This window comes from Neodiprion lecontei, chromosome 5 (genome assembly GCF_021901455.1).
Source record: "Neodiprion lecontei isolate iyNeoLeco1 chromosome 5, iyNeoLeco1.1, whole genome shotgun sequence".
Classification (NCBI taxonomy): Eukaryota; Metazoa; Arthropoda; class Insecta; order Hymenoptera; family Diprionidae; genus Neodiprion; species Neodiprion lecontei.
In genome coordinates, this window is record NC_060264.1 from 13,210,881 (window position 1) to 13,234,431 (window position 23,551).

Genomic DNA, 23,551 nt, shown 5'->3' on the forward strand with positions numbered 1-23,551 from the left:
TGGGGACTCTTTGCAGAGCCTATGTTCGTAGCGAGTTGAATAGGTTCAGCATGCCTGTCACAGTACTTTGTGGGATAGAGTTCGTTCGTAACACGGCTATCACTGATTAGTACGGCGTTAGAAATTTTGAGCACTGAACCTTTTCGTAGAAAACATGCAGCACTGCTCTGAGGGGTAGGTCGACGGGCAAAACCGCTGCCACCAAAATGTTACGGGGTAGATTGCGTAGGCTCCGATGAGCGGTAATCGGAGCCTACTCCATGCCCAATCAAGGTGTTGATTGGCTATCATAGGGTCCGTTTACGTTGACTATGCACTCGCTTGCTACTACTCCCAGTGCAGGACGTAAATTGAATAGAAAAGGATCGGTATTAAGGGAAGGTAAACGATTTAAAGTATATGATTGTTTATTAGTAGTCAATGCAACTGAGTCGGTCGAAGTAAAAAGATATGGTCTTGGTTTAGATGGATAGGTGTCTTGCTTGAGCGCTAGCATGGATCTGCTTAGTTTAGCGGGATGTAGAAGGCAAGTTAGCCGCGAGTTACAGAAGAATCTGCTGACTCGCGGACGATAAGAGTAGACTACAGAGCGTAAGGTAACTGATAGCGTTTTCGAGTGAACGCTCTCAGAGCACTCCAGGAGCGAGTTTTGTGTTCGAGTGAAAACCGAGCAGGTTGAGTGTAGCGACCGCATGTTCGAGTGACGGTTGAAATACTAAATTTTGATTGGTCTATGAACAAAAATCTGCTCGGAAAGCAGGGGTCAGAGCGGTTCGAGCAAAACAAGTATGGCAGAGCCAGTTCATGAAGTGCGAATAATCGAGGAGTTATTTTCGTCAGAGAATTCCGATGATGAAGAAGATATTTTATTATTGCGGAATATCGCCAATAGAAGACGAAAAATTCCGCGCATCCAAAATTACATCGCTGACGTTGTTAACCACTATAACGATAAACAAGTACGTACATAACCTCACAATATCTTTATTTATTGAACTATTGAATTCCAAGGAAGTTGGATGCTTGAACTACAATTGTTTTCTTTTTTACAGTTCAAAAGTCATTTCAGAGTGTCGCGAGAAACTTGCAATTATTTAATAGCTTTATTCGAACAGAGCGAACATTATCCCAAAGGACCACCTTTCGGTGGTGTGAGAATAAAAACTGCTGAAGAGTACATTCTATGTTATTTATGGTGAGTGATAATTAATGATACTTTGTTTTTTGTTTTGCGATGACTTATTAATTTTTTTGACTTAATAGGTTTGCAGGTAACAAATCTGTTTACCGCATTGTAGCTCAACTCTTTGGTTTGAGTTTGTCAACAGCGCACGCAATGATAGAAAGTGTAACGACTTATTTAACAGATGAATTGGGTCCACTGGTTATCAGATTTCCTCGTACCTTGCAGGAGAAACAAGACATTTGTGAGGAATTTGAGGAGGTAAGGTAGCGAATATTTGACTAACATGTTAAAACACATCTCTTCTGCATTGGTCTGAAATATTCTGGAAAATTTTTTCCAGATTCTAGGGAATATTTTCACCCAGGTATAATTAGGGGCAGCAACGAGAACGAGTTTCACAATACATATAAATTTCAGATTGCAGGATATCCAGGAGTATGCGGATGCATTGATGGTACGTTTATAAACATCCGTACACCCGCACATAAAATTAAGTCGACCTACGTTAATCGTCACGATACAACGGCATTGACTTTGCAAGGAATATGCGATGCGAAGAAGAAGTTCCTTGATGTGTTTACTGGAATACCAGGAAAAATTCATGACGCGAGAGTATTTACTTTGTCATTTATTCGCCCTACCGTGCTATCAATGGGCCCAGATTTTCATATACTCGGAGATTCTGCTTATCCGATATGTGAAAATCTGATGACACCGATCCGGGATTACGGAAATTTAACAGATGAACAAAGAGAATATAACAGGCGATTCTGTTCAACAAGAGTTTTAATCGAAAATGCTTTCGGGCTTTTAAAGCAAAGATTCAGGCAACTAATAAGAACAGATATGTGGGGTGTTTTAAAGACATCGAAATTTATACTATCATGCTGCGTGATGCATAATTTATGTATCGAAAGAAACGACTTCTTGGATGGAATTGAACATTACATGGCAGAACCTGAGCCTGAAGCAGAGTTTATTATAAACGATGAAGCTCGGCGTTTAGGTGTATTGAAACGCAATTTGCTGTCCAGGCAATTCATGTAAATATAGAAGCACTGCGATTTGTAACGTATATCATTTGTCAATTTATAAGATTTGTAAAAAATAATTACTGTAATGTCTGATATGCTGCATAAAATATTCACCTACCGAAAATGTTGAGGTCTAGATCATTAAAGATGAAAAATTATTAAAATTGATGGTTGAAAAATTATGATGTGGAGTTAATTAACAGAAATAAAAATACATTTTATAAAACCTTGTCGTTGCTTATATTTTTTGACTAAAAAATTAACCTTATCAAACATTATAACGAATGATAAGAAAACATCACAAACAAATATCACAGGATACATTATCACAACATTGACGTGACATGATACCGATAAATAATCTCACTGGTTTGATTATTCTAACCTGAAGTAAGTTTGTCGTGCAACAAAGCTCGGTTCGAATATTTGTCGGGGCCACATCTCTTAATGTTCAAAATCAAAATACCGCAAACAAGTATCACTGCAATTCCTGCAATTTAATTTGAGCTTGGCCCTTTTTTGGATATTTTTTAAAGTGAGAATTGATAATGTATCCAGTGATATTTGTTTGTGATATTTTGGATGAGACTTATTTTAACAGGTTGGGAGTAAATATCACATTTTTTAAGTTTGAACTAATAATATAACAAATAAATTTGAAGGATATAACAAAAAAATATAATATTAATGTGATGATCATACGTAATATTATAATAGCTAATTCGACTGGTTGCACTGGTGCACACAGAGTATATTATCATATTTTTCAAAAGTCTATGGCAGAAAAGGATGAAACTGCACTTGGTGCACGCCAGTGCAACCAGTTAATTTTCTATAAATATCAGTTTTATTCACTTTGCTTCTTCAGACAATATTCCGTGAAGATTTTCATTTTCTCTTGATGCCGACGTTCTTTGTTTTCTTCTTTTTTTTCTTGCAATTCAACATACATAGCGAGCAGAGGATCTTGTTTTTTTTTTTTAGTTCCACCTCTTGCAGCATCTTCTTTTCGTTTTTGTTTCAATACGCGGGTGTTACCCACAGACACAAGAACTTCAGGCTGAACACTGTCGTCTATACTTCTGATGTTGTCCATTTCCTGCTGGTACGGCACAACCTTCGCGTCGTTGCCTGACTGCTTGTTATGAGTAACAGCTAAACCTTTACGATTCCTTACAGTTTTAAATCGTGACTCGCATTGTTGACCATTTACATATTTACTGAAGGTTGTTGAAATGTCAACCGCAATGTGTTCCCACATCTTTTTTTTTGTTTTGAACTTTTTGAATGGTCCAACGTGGTTCAAGTTTTCGGCGTACAGATCGAGCATCATTTTGGTATCATGGTCATCCCACTTCACAGTAGCATTGGAGCTATTGAACGTTGGCAGCAATACATGCGAAACAGTCCGAATAGCAGTCGTGCTGCCAGATGCTTGTATACTAACGTCACGTTCTAGGTTATCCCCGGAAGTATCAACTGTTTTGGACGAGCAATTTTCTTTATCTATAAAAAAACGACTGTCATTCATGTATTTGTCATCGTTATAAGGTAAAATTTTTTTTACAGTTTTCCAAAAACTCACCGTGCAAGTTCTTAGGCAGTTCAATACCCAGGCTTGACAGAAAACTTTTGGGAACATATGAGATGTTTTTTGTACCTATGGGCAAGAATAAATGAGTGTAATGGTCATGAATTGCATTAATAAATTTATCATTTTATAGTATTCTGCAAATTTCATAAAAAGAAATACATTTTTGTACCCTCTTACCATTTATCATAACCTCGCATAACACGCCGGCATCTGTTTCAATACCTGCCTCGTCGTCATCTAACACAATCCTCCTGAACACAAATGGAAGTTTCTTTTTTTTTTGTTCGCTCATGTTGTGTTATTTTTATTGGATATCCACTGTTAATTTTGATGTACAGTATCAATATCAAATTCTTATGAAAAACAGAAAAATATGATGCTTGAGATAACAAAATGGCCGTATGTAAGACATATACGTAATATGTAAGACCGTGGCGAGATCGCTCCGAGATCGCTCGGACAGAATTCCAAGAGTGGGGGAACTGCTCTCAGAGCGTTCTGAGAGGGGATCTGGAGTGTTCACTCGAAAACGCTATGAGAGTGTGGGAAAGGAATGAGAAGTCTGGAGAACGTAACACAATTCCAAAATTTTTTCGAAAAAAAAAAAATCAAAATAATTTGAATTACCACACCGTCGATTTTCCTGAAACGTTTCACTTGCATTCGACCAGTTACAATGAAGTTTTCCTCCGAAGGAAATTATGGACTTCCGATTCGTTCGGGAGTTACACCATAATAAGTGCCAAAAAATTGGAAATATTTTACGGAAACCAATCTTAACTTCGATGAGATAAGTTTTCATGTTATAAAAATACATGTTTGCTGAAAAAAAAACTTTTTGGAATATCCCAATCAATATATATAAAAACGAGATCACAATTTTTCTTTTCTATACTTAATATATTTTAAGGTAGAAAATTTCTAAATAGAAATAAAATTTTGTATTTATTTTGTATTTATATTTTGAAATTTTCTCCCTGAAAATATATGTGGCACACAAAAGAAAAATTGTGATCTCGTTTTTATTTATATTGTTTGGGATATTCCGAAAAGTTTTTTCTCCCAGCAAACATGTATTTTTATAACATGAAAACTTGTCTGATCGAAGTTAAGATTGGTTTCCGTAAAATATTTCCAATTTTTCGGCACTCATGATGGTGTAACTCCCGAACGAATCGGAAGTCCATAATTTCCTTCAGAGGAAAACTTGATTGTAACTGGTCGAATGCAAGTGAAAAGTTTCAGGAAAATTGAAGGTGTCGCAATTCAAAAAATTTTGTTTTTTTTTTCGAAAAAATTTTAGAATTGTCGCGTTGGAAAAATTTTCAAAATTTTTTTTCCGAAAGCTCGGACTTATTGACACATTTTATACTTGTATCATTTTTTGAAAAAAATGTAAGCTCTTGAAGATAGAGCCAGTTGAAAACAGTTTGTTTCGAAAAAGTTGAAAAACCGGAAGATTCATAAAATCGACACAGGTGGCCTAATCGAAAAACGGCCGATCACGTATTCTTTTTTTTTTGATAGACGAATTGAGAAAAAAATTGACACCAAGATTGGCGTCGGTGACCTTCACCGATTAGGTGAAATGGTGTGGAATACCTCATATGCAGATGGACCGTGAGAATTTGGGGAGGGTGGGGTACTCCGCGTTCTTTAGCATCTTCTGAGTACAAGCAAAAACTTGCGGTAAACGCTTCTGAGTCTATTCAAGCTCCACTCCTCCATCAATCTCTTGGGCGCATATTGTTGTAGTTGCAGGTTTGAACCTACTTGCTTTCGCTAAAATAGTGCAGCCCTACCGGAGAGCGTGTTTGAACCTGTTCACCCCTACCCCTGCCAGCGGAAAAAATGTAACCCAGGTGACATCTGATGGCAAAAAAAACCTTCGAACACTAGCTGACATGTCCTTGTTTGCGATAGTTTATTATGAATGTGTCGCGTGAATTTCCGGAGGGTAGGTGTGATTCACGTTCTCTAGCACTGTTTGAAACAGAACTGAAAAAAATGATTTACGGCAAACACGCTTAAATGTGTATCTCCATCCATGAGCAAAAGAAATGTAACGCGTGTGGCATTTGATGAGAAAAATGGGCCCGCGAAAAAGGGGCTAGCGAGCGGCGTCTAATGGAAATAATTTGGGCCTCAGGTCTGTAAACCGAGAAGTTCATATTTGTGACACTCACTTGAAATGCTTCATACTTGCGTAATGAAAAAAATAACAATTCATCAATTTTTCTGTTAAAGTTGTGTAAAAATTCATCAATTACAGGTTCTATTAACACTAATGATACTTTCGGGTGGAAAAAGTAGCAGCTACTAAATCAACGTGAAGCGCTTGGAGCGTTTCTGCGGAACGATTTAGGCCGGTACCTACAAACTTCATTATTTATTCATTCAACGATTCGATTTGTTTATTCTGTATACTGTTCCTATTTGCTGACGAGCTTCAATGGGTTTTCAATACATTCGTCGTAATTTTATTCAATCAAAATTAAATAGTTTCGAAATGTCTCACTTGTGAATACAGTAATTCCATATTTATTGATATGTCATATGAAAATGAATGATTATGTATTGGAACGTGGCATTTTTGATGCGCGTTCCAAACGGCTCCCCAAACCCTAAATGAAACTTGAAATTAGGGATCCCGCAATCAGACCGCTAATCATTTGGTGGAAGAGCGCCAGGACAAAGGTCACGCATCCGATACTCTGAGAGGGGCCATTTTTCGGTCTGGCGAATACGACTTTTCAGGATTTTTGTTTATTTTTGTTTTTGTTTCGAGTAAATGCGACATCATACACGGGATCGGCGGAAAATTCGACAGCGTTATAAGATCACAGTCGCGACGGATCGCGAGGAGAGGCGGGCCTCACACGAGGCTACGGAGAGAGCGCCAACGTAGAGCTCTGCCGCAAGGGAAACCAAGGCGGATGAGATTCCCGTTGGTGGCTGGCGAGCTGTAGCGTCCCCTCACCACGCTGACGTCAGGCAACCTCGCGAAGTCGTACAGTGGTTCCAAATCCCGAATCGCTGGCCAAATATTAATCGCTATCAGATTTATTACTCGGGGGTTTTTGAGGTCGCTGAGCACGAATCTGAAGTCAAATTTCTAAAAAACAAAATGCCGGCCCAAAAATGGGGGATAATTTTATTTAAACGTGAATCAATCTTTATGGAATTTGGTACCAGTGGGTTTTTGAGATCGCTGACTACGAATCTGAAGTCAAATTTCCAAAAAACAAAATCGCGGCCCAAAAATGGCGGATAATTTTATTAAAACTTGAATCAATCTTCATGGTATTTGGTACCAGGGGGTTTTTGAGGTCGCTGAAAACGAATCTGAAGACAAATTTACAAAAAACAAAATGACGGCCCAAACATGGCGGATATTTTTATTCAAACTTGAATCAATCTTTATGGAATTTGGTACAAGGGGTTTTTTGAAGTCGCAGAACACGAATCTGAAGTCAAATTTCCAAAAAACAAAATGGCGGCCCGAAAATGGCGGATAATTTTATTCAAACTTGAATCAATCTCTGTGGAATTAGGTACCAAGGGGTTTCGGATAGAAATAATTTATTATTACGCACATGTGTGGGATATAGTAGATTGGGAAAGTATGCAAATGTCAATACGAATTTGAATACAAATACTTATTTATTAAAAAATTACATTAAATATTACATTCATATAATAAAATGACGTACAGGCACTTAAACTTAAAGGCTCAAATCGCTATCCGAATGGCTATCGTTATTTTCGCTAGAGTCACTGCAGTCAGACATTGCAACTACTTTTGGTTTGTTTGCAGTTGGCGATTCCAACAAAGCCATGGCTTCACGCGATAGTATATAATTTGCCGGACTTAGCTGGCAGTTTACGCAAATTTGAGATAACAGGGTTAGATGCAATCAAAAGCCGCGCAAAAACATCCTCCATATTTTGTTTCCTACTAAATTTTCTAGCAAAGTGTAGTCTGAATGATTTTATATATTTATTGCAAGATTCCTGGGCTTCCTCGGACATCTGTACTATCGGCAACATGGAAACCCCTATTTTTTTGCGCCGTGAACTAAAAGTTTGTGCACAGTAGTCGGCATGTAATACCAAGGATATAGTAGCACGTATCTACGAACTGTTGTCTACGGGGGCAGTATAATATGACAATGAACATTGTTAACAATAAATAGATGGCATATTTTATTAATCGTGAAATGTTTTCTTTCGCAGCTTTAAAAAATTACTTCAAATGAAAGTTGTAGATGATATTTTTCCCTACAAAACTAAAAAAATGAAAATCCGACCAATAGGTGCTGAGATATCGAGGATTACCTGTTTTTCATGTTCTTCAAGATGGCGGACCCAACACAAAAAAATTTTGTTGGATTTTGGTGGTTTTAGGTATCTCTAATGACCCTCTACTTGTCCTAAAAAATGTAAGAATTAACACCTTTTTTGCCAATTTTAAACCTAATTATCCTGTAAAATTTTTAAGAATCAGTAATGATTTGTTAGTGAAAATGATAGTCAAATCCGGTACAATAATAATTATATTTATGAGAAACAAATCACTCAAATTCGCACCCTACTGTGGTGCACTTCGCACAGCATAGTATACATGCCGCGCCAGCACGCGCCGTGCCTGAATTTCCGTGTCCATTTATTAACAAATTCACCATAAGCAGAGGGGCAACTCGGTGCACCTAATTTTTTGGCGAGGTATTACTCAAGAGTGTATACAATAACGTGGCACTTTACCAGTATTAGAATTATTTAGAATTATAAACTTTTACTCAATGTGAACATAACTTTTTCCGCAGCGAGCACGAGAATTTACGGTAGATGTTCACAATATTTGTTGCTCGGTGTATGATTAATGTTAGAAATCGCAATGATATAAAAAGTGTACGTACTGTGACGTGGATTTTTTCCGCTTTTCGGTCACTCGGAGAAAATGACCGAGAACTTACCTCGCGCACAATAAATCAGCATCCACGATGTACCCTGGACCTAAAACAATATCGCGAAATTTGTTGGGCGCCTGGCGTGATTAACACGCCTCGAAATCGGTAATGCGAAATACCGCGACCATATACTCGAAAACTCAGTACCGCGGAGAGGGGGGGGGGGGGGGTAATTTTTGGGTAGAGAGAGATACAACACACGTAAGCCAACGCGTGGTTTGGCCAAATCACTATAAAATTCCAATAATAGATTTCTAGTCAGCGATAATACAGAAAAAAAATAAAAATAATAATAATACTGCGAAAGTCGTTCTTCGCGATTCCAAATACAAATGCTTAGATTTAGCCAAAAGAAAAAAAAAGAAGGAACAAACAAATAATAAAAAAAACGAATAAATCTTGAAGACCTCTACGGCCTACTTGCGCTAGTCGCTGTCTTAATAATACCCTAACTCACAAAAACCAAAAACAAAATTTTGACTCGATGCGCTGCCCGCGATCGTCCTCTACTACGACGCTAATCATCAGTTAATCATAAACCGCTAGACAAAACGTTATTAAATCTAGGTGATGTATTACTTCTACGTGCGCTAGTCGCCACCTTACTGATACACAATAATTCATAAAATGAACCAAAAAGACGTGGCTCGAAGCGCTAATCGCGACCGAATTAAGAAATCTAGGAAGCTTTTCGTTTCGTGCTGGTGTGTACCGTATTATGACGCATCCGAGCTCCAGTCGTAGTCACTATTTCTAAAAAGTTCGCAACCCGTCCCGCTAAACCGAGCATCTACGCACAGTAACACGCGACCCACACGAGAGGTGACATTTTTTACATACGCAGACTCGACGAGACCCCGTGCAGCAGAATTTGGCCACACTCAATTTCGAACCGAAATTGTCCCCCACTCGAAACCGTGACTCTACGCGAGACCTTACAGGGATCAACTTGACTACGCGTTATCGCGAAAACTCAGGCTACGGTCATCATCAGGGAGATCGGCAAACAAATTTCGAGCGCTACTCTAACTCAATAATTAAGTGGGCCGACCGTTTACCAGTGCACCAATCTATCTTGTGCTCGAAATATGTTCGCAAAGAATTACAAGTGCTTACCGCTCCGCAGCCACACGAGGAATTCCCCGACCCCGGTCTTCGCCATCTCGCACACAATTTTTCTTTTTTTTTTAACTTTTACTCGCTTCTACCTCAACCACCGCGAAACGTCGCCAGGACTCAAGTGACGAACCCTGCAAATCGGAGCCGCAATTCGAACATGCTTTGAACATAGGCGCTATCCGTAGTCAAAATTCTCCCGATCTAATTGGGGTTCTCGTTACGAAATTCTTACAGCCTAGCGTATCGCTATCGTTGAATCCCGCTGTCGCGGGGTGTTGATTGGCTGGCCAGTCTCTGATACCCCGTAGCTCGACAGTGGCGTGGTGACGACTTCGCGAGGGTACCTGTCGTCAGATGGGCGACGGGGGTGGGACTACGGCTCGCCGGCCACCAACGGGAATCTCGTCCGCCTTGGGTTCCCTCGCGGCAGAGCTCTCCGTTGACGCTCTCTCCGTAGCCTCGCGTGAGCCCCTCCTTTCTTCGCGATCCGCCGCGATTGCCATCCGGTAACGTCGTTCGAATTTGCTGCCGATCCCCTGTCTGAGGCCGCATTTACTCGCCACCCAAAAAAAAAAACAAAAATCCTGAAAAGTCGTATTCGCTAGACCGACTATGGTCCCCTCTCAGAGTCTCGGATGCGTGACCGTTGTCCTGGCGCTCTTTTTCGAAATGAGCCGCGGTCTGCTCCGCGGGCTCCCTAATTTTGGGTTCCGTCTAGGGTTCGGGGAGCCGTGTGGAACGCGCAGTAAAAATGCCACGTTACAGTACATCCAGAAAGAGACTCTATTTTGCAGAATTAAAATAACTCAATTCTACTTGAAGATGTATGACTCTGAACACAACGATATTTTTCTAGCGTAGTCCACGACCAACCATACCAGTTCGAGCGCTCCGTTACGAATGAGATCCCATCGGCTAAATGCAACACCCGCAACTTACCGACCCTTGAAAGGGTTCCCCGAAATACCCCTCTACCTTACCCCACAGGTAAAATTCTTTGAATATAAACTTCATTTTTCGATTTTTGGCCAGCGATTCGGGATTTGGAATCACTGTGAGTCGTCACCACGCCACTGTCAAACTACGGAATACCGGAGACTTGGACAGCCAATCAGCGCCCCGCAACAGCGGGAGTCAACGATAGCGATAAGTTAGGCTATAAAAATTTCGTAAAGAGAACAGCAATTAGAGCGGAAGTTTTTTTTTCACGACGGATAGCGCCTATGTTCAAGGTATGTTCGAATTGCGGCTCCGATTAGCGGAGCTCGAGACTTGAGTCCTGGCGACAGTTTGCGACGGTCGCAGTTGGAAATTTAAAGCAAAAAGGAAAACGTAATTAGAGTGCGGGATGGCCGGGAATGGTGTTGGCGCGTATTTGGTCTGGCTGCGAAGTGGTAGGCGCTGTTAATTCTTTGCGTACGTATTTCGAGGGCAATTTAGATCGGCGCACCGATCAACGGTTGGCCAGTTCCTCGTTGAGTTAGAGTAGTACTCGAAATTTGTTTACCGATCTCCTTGTTTGATGGCCGTAGCCTGAGTTCTCGCGATAACGCGGAGAGTAACCATTGGTTTGTGTATGGTATAAAGTCGAGTCACAATTTTGAGTCGAGTCGCTCTTGTTTCAAATTAAGCGCAGCCAAATTCCGCTGCACGGGGTCTTGTCGAGTCTGCGTGAGTAAAAAGTTTCACCTCTCGTGTAGGTCGCTTATCGTGGGGGGTGCGCGCTCGGTTCAACGGAGTGACTTGTTAATTTTGAGTGGACGGGCATACGGATTGAGTTCGGATGCGTTGCGATAAGCTTCATGAGGTTAAAGTTAAGAAAAGTGTAATTACGGATAGTATATAGAGTTGCGATTAGCACTGTAGGATAGTCGAGGACGATCGCGGTCAGCGTGTCAAGTCATATCTTGTTTTAAGTTTTTGCCCTTTTGTTCACCAGCTCGCGGTTAGCGCGCTGAGTGAGATTTTGTTTTTAGTTTTTATCCTGTTGTTGATCACTAAGAGTGCGACTAGCGCAAGTAGGCTTAAGGTTCCTTGGATAGTTGGTTTTTCTCAGTTCTGTTCATAATTTTTTTTTGTTTTGTTTCTTAATTTCGATATGGCGAAAAATGAGTTTTGAATTACCTTTTTTTTGGTTGCATCGCTGTTAGAGTAAAATATATTATTTTTTATTTTATTTTTGGTAAACAGCGCGTTTTTATCGAGTGTCTCTGTCCCTCTCTCTCTCCCTCTCCCTCTCCCTCTCCTTCTCCCTCTCCCACTCCTTCTCCCTCTCCCTCTCCCTCTCCCTCTGCCTCTGCCTCTGCCTCTGCCTCTGCCTCTGCCTCTGCCTCTGCCTCTGCCTCCGCCTCTCCCTCTCCCTCTACCTCTCCCTCTCCCTCTCCCTCTGCCTTTGCCGCTGCCTCTCCCTCTCCCTCTGCTTCTCCCTCTTCCGCTCCTACTTTTAGGTTTCTCTACTTACGCGACCTCATACCTCCTGCCATCTGTTATTTGTCTTCACCGAATCGGAAATCATTACGATTAGCAGGTAAAATCAACCTCGTTCTTACCTTGTGTCGGTAAAACAGTTACCGTTCACCGATCGCCTATATGGAGAAGTCATTATCGTAAGTAACTTCATGTCGAGACAAAAGTGTGACAAGTGTGTAAAGGAGATAGCGACAGAGTCGGTAACGTGCAAAACGTGCTTCAAATATTTTCACCCTCACTGTGCCGAGGTGTATTTAACATACAAAATAGCATCAGATTGCTGTATACGTGAATTAAGCGCTCCTGTTCGGGAAATGTCACGTACCTCGAAAACTACCGAAATACCTACTGGCGGAGACATGAATATTACACTTGAACATATTTATGATAAGTTAGTGAAATCTGATGTACCATTATGCTACCATCACAGTGATTAGACAGAGTGTAGCGCATATTCCAGAGCTTCTACAGCGTGTGGAAAAACAAAATTTCAGGCTAACCAACTTAGAAAATAAAAATGCCCGATTGTCATCAGAAGTCAGAAATATTGTAACCTCAGGTAGCTCTGTTGATCGTAAACAACCGTCTTTGAACGAAACTGAAATAATCATTTCCGGTTTACCGGATAATGTAAATGATTCATCACGTGAAATATCCACGAAACATTTAACTACTCTGGGAGCGCCCGAGTTAGTGAATGATGTCCTGAAAGTTCGAGAAATTGTTAAGAAATAGAGTGGAAATAGAAATCCTGCACTTCCCAGTACCTCAGCTACATCCAAAGATAATAACACCGAAAATTCACCCAGCACTAGGAGCAAAACTAAGTCGATTATTGTGACTCTAAAATCAGTTCAAATCCGAGACTTCATTATCGAACTTAAACGTGGAAAAGGCGATTTGTTAGTCAACGAGATATATTTGAATAGTCTTTCTGGTAAAATTTACATGAATAAGGTTCCAACACCAGCTAAATACGATTTACTGAAACGCACTAAAGCTAAAGCACGTGCGCTTTCTCATGAATTTGTTTAGGTGAGAGGGACTCGGATATATGTTAGGAAATCTCATGGTGAACCCGTCATCTACATCGATTCTGATAGTGATCTTGCTAAGATCGTCAGATGATCCCAGCCGCTCTTGTCTCAAGTTTCTAATACGGGTGAATCTTCTTTGAACATGTCATCACAGTTAAAAATCGCACAGTTCAATGCAAATTCTCTTCGTGGTCACATAGACTTTATCAGATTATTTTTTAATGCAAACTTTTTTCATATCATCTCAGTTAGCGAATCATGGCTCCATGCGGATATTTTAGATGATCTTGTTGCTCTCGAAAATTATTTTGTAGTTCGTAATGATCGCGTAGGATGGATGGGAGGTGGTGTAATGTGCTACATACATAAATCTCTTTAAGGTAAAGTCGTTGCAAGGTCGACAGGAGTTCAACTGAATACTCCTGAATTTTTAATGATCGAAATTCGCAAGTCAGACGCAGAACTATTATTATTTTCTATGATCTATAGAAGACCAAAGGGTCTTCTCTTTCAAGAATTCACTGAATCGCTGTCTCTAGTTTCTCATCTCTACAAAAATATTATTATCTGTGGTGATTTAAATTGTAACCTTTTATCTCAAAATTTTTAGGCGAACTATTTGCGTGAGCTTGTGTATTCTCTTTCACTACATATTGTCGACTCTGGTGCGACCTATCATTTGGCTTTATGCGACTCGTGGCTTGATGTCTTTATCCTCGATGACCTAGACAAAGTAACGACTTATATGAAATCTGCGTGTCCTTTTATTGCAGGACCTGACCTCCTTGATTTGTCCTATGCTTTCAATGTAAATATTGGAGAAAGTCGTACTATTGCTCGTCGTAGTTATAAAAACATTATGGACACTGAAGTCTGTACGTACCTTCAATTTTATTCGCAGGTCATTGATGCTGTAATTAACGAATGCTCTCAGTCCACTGACGTCGAAAGATTATGTAAACTACTTTCGCATACTTTAATTAGAGCACTTGATACCTTCGCACCTACTCGTGTTTTCGAAATCAATAATCCTCCGGTTCCATGGCTAACGGAGGAGCTTAAAACTAGGCTACGTCTACGAAATTCATTATGTAAACGCGCAAAACGCTCAGGTAGCGTTGCTGGATATATGACGTACAGAATGTTTCGAAAACAACTTAATGACGACATAACGCGTGCAAAAAGTACATTTCAGTTCAACACCTTAACTAATATTCAAGACTCAGCCAAACTATGAAGGAAACTTGCCCGTCTGGGATTGGTAAAATCGACCCTTGTTTCCACGCTTCACTTCTGTACGCCAGAACAACTAAATTCGTTTTATGCCTCTGTTTCAAATACACAGCCACCGTATTCATACGAAAATTTTAAGACCTCTATCGCTAAAGTTGCTTGCCTGCAGTCGCGTCCGGAGTTTGTTTTCTCCGAGGTATCACGCGAGATTGTATTTAATATTATTACTGCCAGACCCCTTCATATATACTCCTCTGAATCGGACGGTATTCCTCACTACGTCATACATGTTGCTTGGCCGGTGATTTCATCGTGGCTTAGTTTCTTATTTAACCATTAATTAATTATCTAACGATATTTTCCCAACTGACTGGAAACGTGCATATATTCGACCCTCATCTAAAATTCGCAGACCGCTAAGTCCGTCAGACACAAGACCCATCGCAAAGCTGCTTAAGTTATCAATAATTCTAGAAAAAATTGTTGCGCGGCAAATCACAGAGTACTTGAGTCGTCACAGTGTCTTAAACCCGCGACAGTCCGCCTATCGTACAAGCCATAGCACGCAGTCTGCACTTTTAAGAGTCTATGACGACATAAAAAGGGGTATCGATGGTGGACTTCTTACTATCATGATACTTTTTGATTTTGGTAAGTGTCATGTATCTGCCTGAGCGGCAGAGCAACCTTTGATCTAATCATATCGATCGACAGGTGACACTAGGTGTCCCTCAATTGTCGCGCTCATCTTCCATGACCGCGAGATCTTTCCGATACGCCAGTTCGAGCTCGACCATTGAGCACTATCTGTTGTACTCCTCTCAACATATATATATCTATTGTATTATTATTATTAAACTACAAGTCTTTAATTACTTCAAACCTCAATATTAAACAGTGGCGACGAGGAATCATACGAACCTCCGTGTGTGAGAATTGTGAAATTCTGCGTTACAGTGGACTAAACGAAAAAGTGTTTCAACTACGTGTCGACAAATGAAAAGAAATGGACGAATAATTGATGTCGAGCAAACCTTCCGACTCTTCGTCGAAAACGGTTCAGATTCAGAAAAAAGAAGAAGCTCAGGTAAGCGGTGATCAACAAGCGAAAATGTCGTTAATCGGCAAATTATCGGAGTTCAACGCGGCTTCGGAGAAATGGGAGGACTATATCGAACGGTTCGAATTCTTCGTCGAGGCCAATAAAATAACTACGGATGCCGAAAAGCGTCGCACGTTGCTAACCGCCGTCGGAGCGAAAACCTACGCTATTATAAAATCTCTCGCCTCACCTGCTTCTCCAAAGGATGTAACTTATGTCGACATAGTAAAAAAATGTAACGGTCATTTCGGGAAAACAATTAATGAATTGCTTGCTCGCGTAAAATTTCAAAAATGCGATCAGCATTCGGGTGAAGAATTAAAAGACTTTGTTCGCGAATTGCGAAAACTCGCCCAGGACTGTAAATTCGGGGGAGGGGCGGACAAGTTGCCTCTCGATATAATGCTCCGGGATCGGTTTGTAGCGGGAATTCGCGACGAAGAGTTACAGCGGTATTTGTGTCGACGTCACGAAGAGTCGGTCACCAGTACAAACAAAGATGGATTATCTCTCGAAAAGGCTCTCGAAATAGCGTGTAGCGTTGAGAGCACAGAGGAGCAACAAAAACTCCTCAAACAGGGGAATACGAATAAGATACAAACATCGAATAATAATAATAAGAAGACTTCGAAATCGAAATCTCAAGCGAAAGGGAATTCACAACGCGAGAAAAAGGCATGTTATCGCTGTGGAAAATCCAATCACGCGGCAGACAATTGTTTTTTCAAGGAAGCTACGTGCAACCACTGTAATAAAACGGGTCATATTGAAGCCGCGTGTAAAATTAAAAAAACGAAGCAAAGCGCGTCCTCAAAAAAACAGGACAAGCACACAAATAAAATAAACGTCGACTCGGACTCAGACGATGTTTACATTTATGATATTACCTCGAAAACACACTCGGTTTCTATTGGGAAGAAATACGCGGTGGAGGTTAAAATAAATTCAAAAAAAATATCTATGGATATTGATAACGGCGCGGAAGAATCGTTGATCAACGAAACAACTTTTCGACAAATCTGGCCGGATTCAGAGCCAAAATGGCTTAAAAAAAAGAGCAATTTGCGAGCTTGGGGGAAACGTCCGATAGCCGTGAAGGGTACTACGATTGTTCATGTGGAATATAAAGGAATTCGCGTCGAGCTACCTATCGTAGTAACAGAAGAAAACGGCGGACCAAACCTTTTCGGAGCAAATTGGTTTGATAATTTTGGTATTCGTGTCACGGGAATTAACTCGCTTTCTCAAAACGAAACAGACTATAAAGAAATACTACGGGATTTTCCGAGTCTAATGGAAGATAGCTTCCCAGGGCAGCGTGGCAACCTCATAAACATTCAGCTCAAAGTAAATGCACGTCCGAAGTTTTTTAAAGCACGCAGAGTCCCTCATGGATTTTCAGATCACGTTCACGAAGCGCTTTCGGACATGGTAAATAATAAAATGTTAAATCCAGTCGAACAATCCGACTGGGCGACGCCGGCTCTCTTCGTCAAAAAACCGAATGGGAAAATCCGAGTGGTAGGTGATTATAAAATTACAGTTAACCCGTTCATTAAGGATTCCGAGTATCCCTTACCGACAGTCGCTGAAGCACTAGCTACTTTAAATGGAGGAAAAATTTTCTCACAAATCGATCTCGTTAACGCGTATAAACAGCTGCGAGTCGATAAAGAAACTGCAAAAATCCTAACTATAAGCACTCCAATGGGCCTCTTCGAGGTAAATGTTCTTTTGGATGGCTTGAACATAGCGCCACGAATCTTCCAAAAATTTATGGATTCTCGATTGCAGGTTATACCGGGTGTTCTGGTTTATCTTGATAATATAAAGATTCAAGGCCAAACGCGCACCGAACACGATGATCGGCTCCGCGAAGTACTTAAAAGACTATCGGATGCAAATTTGCGATTAAACACAGATAAATGCGTTTTCGGAGTACCAACAATGGAATTTCTGGGATATCGTATTTCGGATGAAGGAATAAAGCCACTGGCTACCAAAGTCGAAGCGATTAAGAAGATGCCAGCACCAAATTGCGTCAAGGATCTTCAGGCATTTTTGGGAGGATTACTTTTCTACGAGAGATTTTTGGAAGGCAGAGCAACAATAGCGGAGCCTCTACACAGATTACTTGACGCGGATACCAAATGGCACTGGACGAAGAGTCACCAAGAAGCTTTTGATAAGCTTAAAGACCTACTCATCAATGCACCTATATTGTGGCACTTCGACGATAAAAAACCAATCGTGGTTTCAGTCGACGCGTCACCATTTGGCTTGGGGGCAGTTCTTGCGCACACGGATGACGAAGGACAGGAACACGCGGTTACTTTCGCCTCAAAAACACTCACAAAAACTCAGCGTAGATACTCTCAAATTGATCGGGAGGCATTGGCACTAGTTTTTGCGATTACGCGATTTCACCAATACCTCGCAGGGCGGAAATTCACCCTCACAACTGATCATAAGCCGCTGTTGGGAATATTTAACCCGACAAAACCAACGCCAGAAATTGTATCTCCGAAAATCTTCAGATACTCAAGAACGCTTAGTGCGTATAATTACGAGCTAATTCATCGACCCGGTAAAAAGAACGGAAATGCGGACATGCTTTCGCGATTACCGTTACCGGAAATGGCCGAAGAAGAGGAAGACATCGAGTTTGCGAACGCTCTCATGATAGAAAACTCGAATCGCAATCCTGTAAATCCCGAAGAAATCGCGGTAGAGACGAGTCAGGATACCGTCTTGAAGAAAATAAAAAATTGGGTCATAAAAGGATGGCCACGTAAACCTCAAAAACAATACGTTTGTTTTTGGAGTAAAAGACAAGAAATATCGCTCGAAAAAACTGTTTGGTATGGGGAAATCGTGTAATCATACCGAAGAAGTTGCAGCGCAGCGTCCTGAACTTATTACACGGCAACCACCCGGGGATTGTGGGGACAAAAGTCGCCGCAAGAACATTCGCCTGGTGGCCAAGAATCGATCAAGAAATCGAGTCGCTGGTGAAAAATTGTAAAGAATGTATGGAGATACAACACGCGCCGAAGAAAACTCCGACAGAAAATTGGACGGCTCGTCAGATTCCATGGAACCGCATACACTTGGACTTCGCGGGATCATTCGAAGGTCAGTTGTTTTTGGTGATGGTCGACGCCCACACAAAATGGGTAGAGGTGAGAAGAGTTCCCTCGAGACACTCACGACTAGTCATCAAGGAACTACGACAAGTCTTCGCGTCATTTGGGGTTCCGGACACTATCGTATCAGATAATGATACGGCATTCTCGTCGTTAGAAATCCAAGAGTTTTATAAGAGAAACGGAATAAAAAGCTTATTCATAGCTCCGTATAATCCACAGGCGAACGGCCAAGCAGAAAGGACAGTTCAATCGGCAAAAAATTCACTTAGAAAGCTGAAAGATGGTGACTGGGAGACCAGGCTATCGAGATTTTTGTTGAAACAACACTCCACGCCGGTAACGACGACGGGCAAAACACCCGCTGAACTAATGTTTGGCCGAAATCTGCAAACACTCCTTAACAAAATAAAACCTGGAAATCAAGAAGAAGAAAATGAATTACCTAGAAAATCTAGGAACATTCGGAGTCTGGAACTTGGAATGAGAGTCCGCATGAGAAATTACCGTGCGGCAGGTCCAAAATGGGTAATAGCTACTGTTATAAAGAAACTCGGAAACAGAAATTATGAAGTAAAAGAAGAAAATGTGGGCATTATCCACAAAAGAGACATCGATCAGCTTGTGGCACTCCCGCAGCCTCTCCAGAAAGAGATCGAAGCAAACGACACACCAGGCTGCAGTCGGAATAGGTTGCTTGATTTGGCGACTTATCAACCTACCGAGGAGGAAGGGGATGATAACCCCGTTGATGAACTGGAGCAAACCGCTGATGAAGAAACACAGGATGAAGCGTCTGCTAGGCGCAAACGTCCTAAAAGAAAATGTGTGGAAGGCAGTAAAAACCGGTACCGCGAAAGTCCATTAGACGCAAGCATCGTTGACGGTCTTCCTTAACTACATATCGAGACAACAACTTGAAAATTGCCCTGAGCGCGATGTTCCGCAGGAGCGACGATCCGGGCTTAGAAGAAGGGCGAAGAAGATGACTAAGAAGCCAATGATGGCTAACAACGGAGATCGACAACCCAACTACGACGGGAGGGATGTCATGTATCTGCCTGAGCGGCAGAGCAACCTTTGATCTAATCATATCGATCGACAGGTGACACTAGGTGTCCCTCAATTGTCGCGCTCATCTTCCATGACCGCGAGATCTTTCCGATACGCAGTTCGAGCTCGACCATTGAACACTATCTGTTGTACTCCTCTCAACATATATATATCTATTGTATTATTATTATTAAACTACAAGTCTTTAATTACTTCAAACCTCAATATTCAACAGTAAGGCTTTCGATACGGTTCCTCATGCCCGCTTACTTACGAAATTAAAAGAGATCGGGTTCTCTGACGCCATTCTCACTTGGATGTACTCGTATTTAACGGGTCGATCACAATCGGTATATGACGACTGTAATAACTGTTCTTCTTGGAAACACACGACGTCAGGAGTCCCTCAAGGTTCCGTTCTTGGACCGATCTTATTCTCGCTTTACATTAACGATATCAGCACCGTCTTAAACCATTCGAGCTCTATGATATTTGCAGACGATACCCAAATCTATCTTTCCTGTCGACCAGCTGAGTTACAACTAGGTCTTGACTTAATATCACAAGATGTGAATCAGATCTTTATCTATGCCAGTTTAAATGGACCAAAGCTTAACCTCACAAAGTTTTGAGATTATAGAAATAACAAATATATATATTATTTATGAGATTATACATAAGACCAAAATATATTTAATTCTGGGAATCTAGCTTCACCAGTCCGACGTCCGATTTTCCTTCTTTACAACAATTAAATAATAGAATACCGGTTCACTAGCCGTATAATCCCTACAGGGCGAAATTACAAATTATGAGATTATACAAATAACCAAATATATTTAATTCTGGGAATCTAGCTTCACCAGTCCGACGTCCGCTTTTCTTTCTTTACAACAATTAAATATTAGAATATCGGTTCACTAGCCGTACAATCCCTACAGGGCGAAATTACAATGGTCTGAGCAACTTATCTTTTCTAGATGCCTCGTCGATCGTTGGCTCTTTCTTTTAGACTCCGGGGACTCTCGGATGGTGATTTGGCGGAGAATTAATTTGTGGAATCTTCCGATATTCAACTCGATCGGGATGGGCCGTCCGTATCCAGTCCACGTTACCCTCCCTTCCTCCTGCTCCAGTTATTATAAATTGGCACGCGTCTGATCTCTTCAACGTCCCCGGAGAGAAAGAGAAAGAGATCCCGTGGTCCCCGAAAATCTTACCCCTTTCGCTGGCCCAGCGACTACCGCGAACGTCTCGGCTATTAACGCTACTCGGCGCCGCGTCACCGATCTCCTCTAATTTGCCATCTTAGTGGCCTAATAAGGCCGCGAATATTTGAACTGGGCATCGGCACTTACAAAGTCTAAAGTGCTTATTTTCGGCAGCAACGCGTATGTGAGAGATATTGACTTAGACTAATTATCAGCTATTGTTGTCAATAATACCCTATTACCGTTTGTGAGCGAGGCGAAAAACTTGGGCGTAATTTTTTCATCTGATCTATCTTGGAGGAAACATGTGTCATACGTGTCGAAAAATGTGCATTTTGCTTTACACAAATTAAAGTTTAATAAAAACTCTCTCTCAATTGAACTTAGAACAAAACTTGTTTTAACGCTTATTTGGCCTCTCATCGATTACTGTTGCCTCGTATATCATGGCCTTAGCGACGAGCATGATATTGCACTGCAAAGGCTCGTAAATTGTTGTATACGCTTCATATATGACCTTCGGGGTGACTTCTTATTATATTCTATTCAATAGCCTATATGCTTATCTCTTTATTTTGCCTTATTTTGCCTTGTCGTATGTTATTTTTATTTTATTTTTATTTTATTTTAGTTTATTTTATTTTATTTTATTTTATTTTATTTTATTTTATTTTATTTTATTTTTATTTTTATTTGTATATTATTTTATTTCACTTCAGTTTATTATGTTAATTTTTCGCTTTATGTTATTTTCTTTGTTATCTCGTCCAAACATGCTGTATACTAAGTGATCGAAATTTTGCCCTTTAGCTCTGCTTGGGCATATTTAATTCAATCAATCAATCAATCAATCAATCTTTCTCTCTCTCTCTACTTCGTAAACAGAATAGATACCGCGCAACATATCACCATGCATGGCACCAGCCTGGAATTCGAGAATAATGTCACCAGCCTAGGTGTGGTACTCGATTCCAAGTTAACCTGGAATGATCATATCAGGTCTGTTACCGCCTTTGGTTCTCCAGAAAGACACAACCTTTGCCTTCAGGGAGCACTTGATCAAATCACTACTTTTCTCTATAATTGATTATTGCTCCCTCGTATATTGCAATATCACCGCTGAGGTAAATACAAAGATTCAACGTATCATCAATTCAGGGATTAGGTACATCTGTGATCTTAGGAGGAGCGAGCTCATCACGTCCTACAGGCGCGAACTGGAGTGGCTTACGACGGCGGGCCGCAGAGACTACTTGGCGGCCTGTTTTCTTCATAATTTGCTGAAAACGGGAACCCACTCGTATCTCCGTAGCCTCTTCCGTGTTAACCCCAGCACGTGACCCCACCGGACGGATGCGTATGAGCCGTTGCTCGTGACCAGGGTCGGGGAAGCCCTACGCCGATCATTCCGTGTCGGCACCGCCCACATATCAAATCGATTGCCAGTTACCATCCGCAATACTGTATCTAGAGCAACCTTCAAAGTTTTAATGTATAATAAAATTTTCGAGGATGAGCGTCCACAAACCATGTGAATCACTGTAGAGAGCAACTTATCATATGAAATACGAGTTGTATCTTATATTTCATACTCACTGTAAATAATATTATATTATAGTCTTTTGCTGTACAACATAATGTACAAATAATAAAATATCTATCTATCTATCTATCTATCTCTCTCTTTCCAAAAATTATCCCTCCCCTCTCCGCGGTACTGAGCTACCGAGCAAATTTCCGAGGGTTAGCGAAGATAAAGATTTTGAGGCGTGTCAACCACGCCAGGCACCCAACAGAATCTCGCAATATATTTTTTTTCAGATCAAATTTGTTTTCCAGCTTACATCAAGGGCCGCTAAATTATTGTGTACGCGGTAAGTTTTCGGTTACTTCTCCGGGTGGCTGATGTACAACAAAAATCCACGTCACAATACGTACTGTAAAGTGGCATTTTTGATGCCCGTTACAAGGGACTCCTTTAACCCTGGGCGGAACCAAAATTTAGGAATTTCCGAAATTGAGTCGCGAAGTTTTTGCAAAAGAGTGCCAGGACTAGAGTCACGTATCCGAAACTACGAGAGGGGACACCTTAGCGAATAGCGTAAGATATTTCAGGTTTTTTGTTTTTTTTTTTATTTTTCGAGCTACAACGGCATCAGGCAAGAAGTCGACACCGAATTCGAGGAAATTGCGAAGTGGCGGACTAGCGATAATTGCGAAGGAAGGATGTCGAGGCTGCGGAGGGGGAGCCGACGCAGATCCCCGCATCGCGGGAATCCAAGGTGGACGCGATTTCCGCTGGCGGCCGGCGCGCCGCAGCCTCTCCCCCTTCGCCTCGCCAACAATTGACTAGCGAACTTGCGACGGGCCGACTAGCGACGAGGGAGCACCACGCTC

The 23,551-nt window shown here is 41.1% G+C and overlaps 2 protein-coding genes across 9 annotated transcripts in view; both read left to right on the forward strand.

Moving 5' to 3' along the window:
* Positions 1 to 23,551, forward strand: part of LOC107227349 (sodium/calcium exchanger 1) — a 1,225,609-nt gene that overhangs the window by 322,437 nt on the left and 879,621 nt on the right. The window lies entirely within an intron of this gene.
* On the forward strand, positions 609 to 2,348 carry LOC107223734 (putative nuclease HARBI1). The gene is made up of 4 exons (XM_046741341.1): positions 609 to 959; positions 1,053 to 1,195; positions 1,264 to 1,444; positions 1,604 to 2,348. The coding sequence occupies exons 1-4, from the start codon at positions 789 to 791 to the stop codon at positions 2,231 to 2,233; spliced, it is 1,125 nt and encodes a 374-aa protein (XP_046597297.1). The 5' UTR covers positions 609 to 788; the 3' UTR covers positions 2,234 to 2,348.

Excerpts from the sequence above, each read along its gene's own strand:
- LOC107223734 (XM_046741341.1), top strand. The coding sequence starts at position 789 with ATGGCAGAGCCAGTTCATGAAGTGCGAATAATCGAGGAGTTATTTTCG. Across the intron at positions 1,196-1,263 it reads TACATTCTATGTTATTTATG|GTTTGCAGGTAACAAATCTG; the intron begins GTGAGTGATAAT and ends TTGACTTAATAG. Across the intron at positions 1,445-1,603 it reads TTTGTGAGGAATTTGAGGAG|ATTGCAGGATATCCAGGAGT; the intron begins GTAAGGTAGCGA and ends TATAAATTTCAG.